This window comes from Heliconius melpomene, chromosome 8, assembly GCF_056956725.1.
Source record: "Heliconius melpomene rosina isolate 202511_hmr_F chromosome 8, ASM5695672v1, whole genome shotgun sequence".
Lineage (NCBI taxonomy): Eukaryota > Metazoa > Arthropoda > Insecta > Lepidoptera > Nymphalidae > Heliconius > Heliconius melpomene.
Window position 1 is genome coordinate 1,925,040 of NC_140396.1, and position 11,327 is coordinate 1,936,366.

The window sequence follows — 11,327 nt, forward strand, 5'->3', positions numbered from 1 at the left end:
AACTATATTATATTCGGACGAGGCAATAGAAAAATAAATATAATTACTATTATATCTTAAGTATTGTAAAAGAAAATAGACAAAATAAGTTTAAGCGATTTTTATATTTTTATTAAATCAAATATTTTTTAGATTCTTAGTAAATCATTTTATTATAATTATTTTCAGCTTTACGCTATACCGCATAGCAGGTTAGGCAGAGGGAACCTGGCTAACTAGTGTTAACACACTTGGTTCCCATTAAAACATTCCCGATCTCCGTTTTCCGCCGAATTCTGGAGGGCTTGCGTGCTGCGTGGCGAAACTTAATGCAGCTCTTTGCCTCATTATCAGGGCGAGGAATTAAAAATATACACCTTTCAATACCTCGAGTTGAATTCGAACCTAAAACCTGTCGCGTGTACAGTCCTATGCTGTAGCCACGAATGACCTAATATTAATCATACTTAAATTTAAATTGTTTATAAAATTTAAGTTTGGTAACGTTCTAAAATCATAACTTAAATTCTAAAAATGTGCCTAGCGACTCCATTTTACTTTTCTAATTTCATTATTTTGACATTACTGCATACAATTATTTAACATGGCAACATATTTCGGACCAATTTCATGATCGCCGACGTTTCCCATTTTTCGGGCCAACTCATCGGTCTATTTGACATAGGATAATATGTTTATTTTCAAAGAGTTATGAATTGTAACTTATTTATTGTTGGATAATATAAAATAGATAATAATAAAAACATGGAGGTTCAATATCTCGTCTTATTTTTGAGTATTATCTGGCATGGAGCCGACGCTATTATGTGGAGTTTGGCTCCTAACACGCAAAAATGCTTGAAAGAAGAACTACACGCGAATGTGCTCGTTGCCGGTGAATATGAAATAACAGAAGCAGATGGCCAGAGAATTGACTATATTGTAAGTTAATTTGAATTTCACATAACCTTATGCGTGCTACTTTCTAATGTTATTATATAAATTATTGATTTATACATCAATATTTCCTCTTTCTCTTATAAGACTAAAGCAATAAGAATCAAACCTTTTATTTTTTAAGACAAAAAACTACCACTGATAAGATTACAATAATTTTCCTTTAAATTATTATATTAATAGTCAGAAATTATTTAATGCAGGTACGTGATTCAAAGGGACACATTCTAGCCCAAAAAGATGGTATCACCAAAGGAAAGTTTACATTTGTAACAGAAACATACGACACATTTGAAGTTTGTTTCATATCAAAAGTGCCTCAAGGTTTGTACTTCTTTAATTCTGTTGATTATATTCCTAGCATAATCAGTTCTTTCAATCTTTTCTTAATATTGATCAACTCAAATATATTTAGTATGTAAATACAAAAACTTATTTTATATAACCTTTTTTTATCTATGAATATTAAAAACTTTTACTATCTAATTAAAAGAGAACATATTCTGACTGGTTTAATTATAGGCTTGGTTGGTATATTTAGTTGTAGAAAGAAGGAACCTAGTGTGAACTATTAAATTTAAACTTATATGCTGTTCCTCTATGTATTAGATAATCAACAAGTAAAGGTTTCAAATTCTACCGCACAATATCTTTAAAAATTAACTGAAAGTGGTAAAAATAATGAAGGAACATTATATAAAAGGAACCTACTGTTATGTTAGGAGTAACTGCATAATGAAGAAGATTAATCATTTAAAAAACATGGCACATTTTCAACTTTACAAAAGGGTCCAGTTAAGGTGCAACAAAAATACTCTGATGTTAGTTTTTCAAGAGAATAAAAAGTTAAAAATCAATTAACCTAAATCTAAAGATTTCAATATGCATTTGATAAAGAATAAAAAGAGGGTCTTCAAAACCAGAGTGAATAGGTATCTGCTAGACAAGCGTGGCCACACCGTAGATCGCATCAACGCTCACCAGACTGCACTGACTCACAGATGCGGTCAAACGCAAGCCTATTCAATATAAAAAAAAGACCTGAAGAATATTTATTTTTTGATATTCATTCTCCTATTGTATAATATTGTGTCCTTCATGATTTCTCCACGCAATGTAACATTGGTGAAGTCATTAGTGCTCAAATGACACCCTCAAAACCCCATAAACTGAGAACTGAATTGAACCTAATATTTATTTAAAGGTCTATTTGTTATTTCTTCTTTTCCAACTTCACATTCTCATGCATACTATATGGGAGGCTTCATTATTTAATGTTTTCATTTCCTCACTCTAGTAGCAAGACAAAGAACAGCATTGACTTCCTGTCTCAAAAATTCAAGAGATCCCTCCGCCTACCCTGCTATATGCTGCATTGGGTATACAGAGAAAAACTAAAAAAAAGTCAAATCACCATATTTTACATACATTTTAAATATTTCAGAGCGCCGTGGTGTAGCACAAGATGTGACACTAGACATTAAAGTTGGCATTGAAGCTAAGAATTACGAAGGGGTAAGTTTAAATCTATACCAGTTACCAATATGTTGATAAGTTGACATGTATAGGTGATTTTTTTAAATTATATTTATAGTTTAAATAAATTACTTGATCCATATGTCTATAACAAGAACAAAACTTGTCAATTTTATAATAATTCTCTTATTATACTAAGTGTAAGTAAGTAAGTCTTATTATACTACTAGTAATACTAAAGAGGGTGAAATTATGATTAAATAAATATGAATATTGTACATGCAAGGCAACTTATCAACTGATTCACACACTGTATGGATATATAACTTATGAATATTACTATACATTATAAATTTTATTAAATATAAGTAATAAATATTATATGTAAGTAATTAGTATATTTTATATTTATATACTTAAAATATACAGTTTTTAGTTTATTTTCACTTTATTTCATTTATATATTCATATGCTTTAATATTTTATTTATATATTCTTTATTTTTGTTTTTCGGTGGTTCATCTATGTCAATCGACAACCAGAATTCTTGGGTAATAGTGTGTGTTTGAATACAGTCACTAACCATATGAGCTTGAATGTTTAAATAACAAATTAGAAAAAAATATCCTAAATTTAGAAAGAGTTGAAAAATGTAGGTGTCTTTACTGTTTATTAAAAAAAACTATAGCAAAAAGCAAAAAAAATATACATCATTTGGCATGCAATGCCAGTACATTAAGAAATGCTTAAATTATTATTCTTCACATCTTTTATGTAGTGTTTAGTGAATACATTCAGATATTAAATATTGTATAAAAGGTTTCCTTAATTTTAGTTTTGAACTACTTTTTTTTGTGTGAAAGTTTGTTTTTTAAAGTTTTGTTTTGTTAGTAATGCATCCTACACCTCTGCTTGCAACTTTCAAATATAGCATAGATTTTTTTTGAGCAAATTCTTACATATAAAACAATGTTAAATGAGTTAGATATCATTTTGATCTATTTATTTAAGTGTTGATACACACTAGGTAAAAAATTTAATGTCGGTGCCACTTGAGGACATTCTACATTGCAGTTTTTTTACAACAATGCTAAACAATTCAATCTAGTGCTATTTTCAAGTTTCCACTTAACTTTTAAAGCCCTCCTTGTACACTGTCTAATGCACTGAAGCCAACTGTAGTTAGAAATGTATAAAAATTTAAATATAGCGGACGCAAAACCGCCCATCTTTAGACTATCCAAATGCTTATCGCCAACAGAGCCATTTAGTCTTGTCTAGGTACATCAAAATTCTTATACTCTGGTTACTACAAATTTTCTATTGTTCACAATTTTTATCTACTAAAAAAAATATATTATTTTAAACTACAAAAATTATTTAAGTAACAATTACAGTACATTCAACAAAGCGTCGTGGCTTCCCTGGAGTTAAGTTTTCTTTTCTTTAATTGGGAAGAAAATAATCAAAAATAAGAAAAAATCCTAAAATCCAATTTCTGCAATCATCTACAGCTAACTTCAGTACAGTCACGACTTGTTAACCATACTGTACTAATACATGAATACCATAGTATTAACCACGCCATTAAAATAAGCTTGTGTATTATGTTTTAAATTTACTTCATTTGCATGTGTTTTTCATGCATTTCTATGGATATTGACGTGATAGTAACTTAAAAATAGACCATTTCATCATAAATCTTTACCACATTTGATGTATTACTGCTGATAGTGATTATTTATTTCAATTGTAAAGACTTTAATGTGAAGTGTGATGAAGTATACTGTTTATACTAATTATTTTCATTTCTTCTGTCTGGTGAAAACACGAAAACACTAGTGCGGCGTTGAGTTCTGTAACTCAATACACTATTTTATTCTCCCGAGGGGGGAATCAAACCGCCAACCGTCGCTGTTACAGTCGCACGTTTGTGTCCCTGCTCCACGATGGCCTTTAAAATTATTATTATATTGTATAATAATTATTATTTTTTAGATTGGTGAAGCAGCAAAACTGAAGCCCATGGAACTTGAATTGAAACGGTTAGAAGATTTATCTGAAGCAATTGTTCAAGACTTTACTCTAATGAGAAAGAGGGAAGAAGAAATGAGAGATACTAATGGTTATTTTTTTTTTATTACCGTTATGATTTATCCCGCATGTTATGGCCATTCTACATTTCCGTACATATCCGAGATGTTGTGTTTTCTTTTATGCTTTGTTTAAAATAATTCATCGTTCTGAGTGGGTACAGATTCCATTACTACCGCCTTTACGGTTAGACATCTACTAAGGCATTAGAGTCACTTTCAAATATACTTATTTATGTTCTCACAATAATTTTAGTATAGCTTCATTTGCAGTGAAACCTTTTGGATTTAAAGATTTTTATATGAATTTTAAAATTTTTAGTTGGTCACCTATGTTAATGATCTTCACCTAGTATAATAACAAAGTTACTTCAATTTACTGAAGAATTCGAAAAAAAATTAAGCCCAACTTGAGGCTACAAAACGCAGTGACACAATGTGTTGCCCAAGCCACTCAGGCAACACATTTTTATTTATTTTTAATTTCCCTGTTCTTAGTAATAGTAACGTGCTTGTAAATTCGGCAGAAAATGGGGAACAGTGTCGTAACACTAGATACCATCTTCCTAGCGCCTACCCTTCTTATATGCGTGAAGCTAAAAAGATAAAGCTTAAAATAATATTTTTTCTTCTTTTTTCAGAATCTACAAACAACAGAGTGTTGTTTTTCAGTGTATTCTCTATGGTCTGCCTACTAGGGCTGGCCACGTGGCAGGTGTTATACCTACGCAGATACTTCAAAGCCAAAAAACTTATTGAATAACATTTCATTTTTTTATATATTTAACACACAGATCTAGTCACACTGGATTTTTTAAAATTTTTAGTAGCACAAATGCTTAAGTTTTTTTTTTTTTATTTTTGGTTTTTCATTAGAATTATTGTATAATAAATGCGTTTAGTAAATCAATTTATGATGTATTAAGTGTTGGATACGATTAAAAGAAAAATAATATTTTGTTGTCAAAAATATTTTTATAGCCTCAAGTTCCTTGATAGCTTGTTTAATTTTCATCACAATAATCCAGTGTGATTAAATCAGTTCAGATCTCGTGCACAGGGCACGTATTATAAAAAATAAATAAATACAATTTTTCGTTTACTTAACAAATTTATTATTTAAATAAATGTTTGTATGTATATGAATGTGTTTCGTAGCTAAGGGTGTAAAGAAACGATTTATTAAAAAACAGTCATCTTTTGTTTTATTTTTATTGTATTATATGAGCCTTGTTTTGTCTAATATAAATAAGAAATATATCTACAATATGTTACTATAAACGCCCATATATATTGATTAATTTACGATTAATCAATATATTAGGATCTATCAAATGAATTGGTAAATAATAATGTGACATTTATATTTAAAAAATATTTTGGGCGGTTTTATTAGTTTATCAAACCTTGCCAATGACAATCTAGATATTACAACAAATAACTATTTTTTTCTTAACTATTTCTGTTAGAGACAGTTCTTCTATGTTACTCCTATCATATGAATTTAAATTGAAAAATTATTTAAAAGAGCAACTTTGTAGCCAGTTCTCAGTAGAACTGCCAATAGTGTGATTCTGCAGGGTTGACATCACTGATAGTATATAGGCCAGCATGTCGTGGCCACCTGATTTGATTTTAGTATCTTTCTTTTGAATATTTCATCCTATAACTTGCCATTTCAAAACTGTTGTGAGGGCCTAACTACAAAGAATTTAAGGAATTAAAAGGTATAGTATGAGGAATTTAATTGGCAGTCCTGCAAAGAACGAAGAGGTTTTTACAGTAATATATGCTGTACTATTACTTAAATAAATGCAGCAAATCATTTTATTGAGGCACCTTCAATTATAAAATATAATTATTTTTAAACATAATTTTTTTGATAACATTTAAAGAACCATAGCTTTATCTATTTTTTTTAATTCTGCATATGGTAGTTAATATAGATTAAATCATTTATAGAAGTAAAAATTCCCTACCATATATATGGTTTTAGAATGAATTCATTTAACCACATTCTATATGTAATAAATTATATATTTAATTTATTTGAAAAACCAATACAAAGAGAATTAATAAAAAAGCTCAATTTAATTTTTTTTTTTATTCTCATATAATTTCACTAACCCTTTGAATACAACATATGATGTTTGTAGGTGGGGGCCTGTATTGCTGATTTTCATAAATTTATAGTTACTTAAATAATTTTGTTATCACATACATAAATAAAAAATACATAAGAGAACTGCAAGTTGCCTCACTTTTTGATAAGAAAATTATAATTTTAAATTATATCTTTTTAAAAATGGTTTATATTATTGAGATATTTGAAGATGGTAAAACAATAATTATGTATTGTTACGGTGATACAATCTGGTAACATTTTATATATCTTATGTAGAAATGTTTTTTTTAAATATATATAAAAAATGAGTATATAAAATATATAATGCTATATTAATGTTTATAGGAATGTCATTAGAATTTCCAGTTTAATACAATTGTATTAAATTATAAAAATAATAGCAAATCATAAAAAATATCAATAAAAAAATTATAAAATAAATTCAAAATACAACTAATACTACTTATATTCCAATTTGTATAAAGATAAAAAGGAAGGAAGGTGAAGAATCACATAAAATTCAATAGATTTCTTCATGTATTCAATTTTTACATTGAAATGACAATTTATTTACTTTTGAATATTTTCATTAATAATTACATTAATGTATATTTTAAATTATCATTTGCCAATATGAAGTCCAAAAACATTTTTTTTAAAACTTTACCTTATAATATATCTGTAAAACAACAGAATAATGAGACAAAATCATCAAATTACAGATAATCCTATATTTTCCTATAGAGTTTTTACATTTCAATCCAGACAAACACATCATATTAGCAACGAACGATAGTTTGCGCACGAAATTAAAATAACTCACCTTATATACAATAAAAGTCCACTTTGTGGGTTAAAGCGGAGAATAGTCGAGTTGGACAGTTAAATGTTTAACGCCCGCTTCCCTGAATATCCTGGCCGCTTGTTCCGTGACATACCTTGGGTCGACTTCCCTGGCAACTTCTATTTTAATCGCACCGACGTTAACATCGCTGCATAGCGTCCAGAAATGTGGCTCCTGGACCGCGTGGACACCAGCCAGGCCCATGACCCTCGTGTATAAGTTAGGAAGGGCCCGTTCTATAGATGTTGGAGTCCGTTGCATGAGAACACCACTCGAGTCCATGATTAATGGGAACACACTTCCACCTATAAGTAGCGCTATAGCCATCGAACAAATTGGATCTGCTCGCATCCAGCCGAACATTTGCATCAGGATAGCAGAAATGATCACCCCTACTGATCCCAGAGTATCTGCGAGGACGTGGAGGAACACTCCACGCATGATGGCCGACCCAGCTCCAGTAGGAGCTTCTATTTCGTCGTGGGAGTGCCCGTGGTTGTGGGAGTGGCCGTGGCCGTGCGAGTGTCCGTGTCCGCCGTGCCCGTGCCCATGTCCGTGGTGGAACGCGTATATACCTATTAGATTGACTAGGAGTCCGAGGATCGACACGACGAGCAAACGTTCGTGTTTTACCTGAAATTAATTGAAATTATAATTTATTTAGTGACCATCCTCGAGCTGTAGTATTGAGTCTAATACCATTGCAATGGTTGTGGGTTCAATTCCCGTTCGGGGGATTGATTTGATTTAAATTATTTACATTTGCCTGCTTATGTAAGACGAAGCGCGGCGTTAAAGTTTCGCAACTGGGTGTATGGTACTTTACACGAGATTTTGGAGGTACTTAAATCTCTAATGTTCTTAAAATTTCATATATATTAAAATACACAATTTTTTTACGGTTTCCCCCAGTTATTGCATTACACCAGGAGAGACTGAGAAAATGTTAATATTAACAACAAAGCGATCGAACAATACCTACCAACCTACGTGCTCGACTGTCGACCGTAACAATCGAGACACAGTTGCGACAATACGCTACGAGTAGAAAGTTCCTTTAAATATTATCATTTTAATAAGATAGTGTAGTTAATAATTACGTGACAAAATGAGGTTTCGATTGAAGGCAATAAAATAAGCAAATATTACAGCTATATTTACATGGCTGTTGTAATATAATTTTTAAGGTATTATTACACACGTTTAGGATTGTTTATTCTTATAATATAAAGGTTATGCATAAATTTCGATATAAAACGAAATTTAAATCCTTTGATCATCTTATATCACAGTTCATACTATTTTAGTTACATCATCACACACTATATACTTGTAATGAAGACAGACTGTGGGCTTACATCTTATTATATTATTAATTTAAGTATATCCTAGAATATTTAGAAACATATAAAACGAATAGTGAGCCTCAAACTCGTACCTAGTGTATGGGTTTGAGTCTCACTTGAGTTAGAGGTATGATACCCTTATATAATTATCCAAGTAAGCATATTTTTTGTTACCTTGCATCATGTAAGTTATAAAAATAAGCAGACTATATCCTATATGATAAAAAACATAGTAAGCAAAGCATTGGAAGACCTAAACTTAGGTTGATGACTTTACCAAAGACTCATGACACTAGGGGCCAAAAAAAATCTAAAAGCACCATCACTAAATAGATGAGTGGAAGACAAGCATTGAAAGAAGCTAGGGTACATAGCAGGCTGTTCGACCATGTCATTCTTTTAACTGGATTAGCAAAGGGAGCCTAGTATTAAGACTTCTGGAGACATTATGTGTTGATTGGCAGAATTCAAGGCCACGCTTTCCCTCAACACCAGAGCAAGAAAAACAAAAAATATTAAATATTTCATTTCCTCAAGTGAGAATTGAACCCATCTGTCAACTTTACAGTCAAATGCATATGCCGCTGTGCCGCATGCTATTTATTATTATATAAAACAAATAGCGGGGACACTTTGCTCCCCTTTAGTTGTACAATTAACAAAATTTACAAAAATTAATCTAGAGACACAGAAGCTTAGATAAGATATTTTATAAATATATAAGCAGCTTTAAAACATAATAAACTAGATATAAGTAGTTGTTTATAATCTGGTAATAAGGCCTTCATTATTTTTGTAAGCCCTTTTAAAGAATGATAAAGATTCATATAATATAATTAAAAATATAACATAAGAGATATAGCCCGCAACCTGTTTTTTACAGAGTCAAAAAAATTAAAACACTGTTTTCCCTTTCCAAAATTATTTTTTAGAATTCCTTTTTTAGTACTTACTCCCAATATCCCAATAATATTCAAGGAATCTACATGGCTTAGGATGTACATTATCTATCAGTCAGTCATTCATTTTGTTTAATATATAAAAACTTCTTTTACTACAAGAGTATGTAATAATAAAACAAAATTACTTACTTCTGGTGGTTCTATGGCTCTTTCCACTGCTTCTTTTAATATAAAAAATGATATAAATAGTAAGAAAAGTCCATTCACAAAGCCAGCTAACACTTCAGCTCTTGCATATCCATAAGAGTAACGTTCATTTGCTCTCCATTTAGCAACCAATGATGCAGCCAGTCCAGCTACCAATCCCGTGCAATCAAAGAACATATGGAATGCATCAGAAATAAGACCTACAATAATTAATAAATAAATAGTAAAACAATTAATTATACAATAGCTAAAATCTGTATAAAATTATGAATGAATGAAGTATTACCTAAGCTGTTCGTCCAAACACCGTAAAATAACTCCACAAATGCGAAGGATAAATTAAGAAGAAGGAAAAGGAATAGATTTTTGGAATCCTTATCGGAAAAAATTAACCTAAGCCAATTTTGAAATTTTTCTGGGATACCAGTAATTAGGCCCCTTGACATTCGCGTATCTTTTTGTGTAAGTGGCAGCATTGTAACAAAATTTTACTTAATAGTTTAATACTGATCTCACGTCATTTCAGCCGAAAAAATACAAAAAAAACACGTTTATACACCAGATTCACTGCATACGTGTACTTCACTAGCGGTATGTAACCTTACACAGTAAGTATTAATGAAAAGTATATAAAGATATCAGAAGAGAGCAAGAACTCTTAGAGTAATTCGCATAATTTGTAGAATGTATACATTTTTAAGTGATGTTTGTAAAGATATTGAAAACATTTAATTCGTACGACGACCTATCATTATTTGCTGTCGTCAATCAGAAATCTGTCAAAAAACTGTCAATGACATGTTCAGTTTCTTTCATTGAACAGGTAACAAAAGTATCTTATATATTATGTAAAAAAGAACGTTTTGGATCTTAAAATATAATTAACATTATTAGCTTGTTCCAAGAATAAAAAAAATAAAAACATAATTATATTTCCCTTAAGAATTCATAATACACATTTTTTTATATTTGCGGTAAGTACAGTATAACTTTATTATTTAGGTGCGAGTGTAAAATCTTATAGGTGTCTTTGTATGTGAAATACAATATTTTAATAAATATGGTATGTCTATATAATAAGCTACTACGATTGGAATTTTTACTTTTCAATAAGATTTTTGATAGTTAGTATAATACTTTTCAATAAAATTTTTAATAGTTATCCTAAGTTTATGTTTTATTTAAATTTTATAAACGTATATAATTATGTAAGGCAAATTAAAAACATGCACAGCATAATAAAAACACAATAAAACCAATATAGCTTAGAATGTAAAAAAAAATCTTTTGTCACACACTAAACAGTAAGTGATTAGTCAATTTATTTTGCAATTTTAATTTAACCAATCGCATCATCGTATTTGGTAAAAGAATTTGTAAACGAAAAATGTTTGTGAT

The 11,327-nt window shown here is 30.1% G+C and overlaps 2 protein-coding genes across 2 annotated transcripts; one reads left to right on the forward strand and one right to left on the reverse strand.

The window, feature by feature from the left end:
- The first annotated feature begins 599 nt into the window (after positions 1-599).
- bai (Transmembrane emp24 domain-containing protein bai) lies at positions 600-5,706 on the forward strand. Its single transcript, XM_085189111.1, has 5 exons — positions 600-921; positions 1,140-1,260; positions 2,381-2,451; positions 4,411-4,537; positions 5,147-5,706. The coding sequence occupies exons 1-5, from the start codon at positions 745-747 to the stop codon at positions 5,266-5,268; spliced, it is 618 nt and encodes a 205-aa protein (XP_085045237.1). The 5' UTR covers positions 600-744; the 3' UTR covers positions 5,269-5,706.
- ZnT86D (solute carrier family 30 member 7) lies at positions 5,699-10,716 on the reverse strand. Its single transcript, XM_085189110.1, has 3 exons — positions 10,216-10,716; positions 9,912-10,129; positions 5,699-8,107 (listed from the first exon to the last, which is right to left on the reverse strand). Exons 1-3 carry the CDS (start codon positions 10,403-10,405, stop codon positions 7,484-7,486), a joined length of 1,032 nt encoding a protein of 343 aa, XP_085045236.1. The 5' UTR covers positions 10,406-10,716; the 3' UTR covers positions 5,699-7,483.
- Positions 10,717-11,327: the final 611 nt, after the last annotated feature.

Coding starts and splice junctions, on each gene's coding strand:
- bai (XM_085189111.1), top strand. CDS start 745: ATGGAGGTTCAATATCTCGTCTTATTTTTGAGTATTATCTGGCATGGA. Junction 922..1,139: donor GCCAGAGAATTGACTATATT/GTAAGTTAATTT, acceptor TATTTAATGCAG/GTACGTGATTCAAAGGGACA. Junction 1,261..2,380: donor CATATCAAAAGTGCCTCAAG/GTTTGTACTTCT, acceptor TAAATATTTCAG/AGCGCCGTGGTGTAGCACAA.
- ZnT86D (XM_085189110.1), bottom strand. CDS start 10,405: ATGCTGCCACTTACACAAAAAGATACGCGAATGTCAAGGGGCCTAATT. Junction 10,130..10,215: donor TGTTTGGACGAACAGCTTAG/GTAATACTTCAT, acceptor TAATTATTGTAG/GTCTTATTTCTGATGCATTC. Junction 8,108..9,911: donor GAGCCATAGAACCACCAGAA/GTAAGTAATTTT, acceptor AATTAATTTCAG/GTAAAACACGAACGTTTGCT.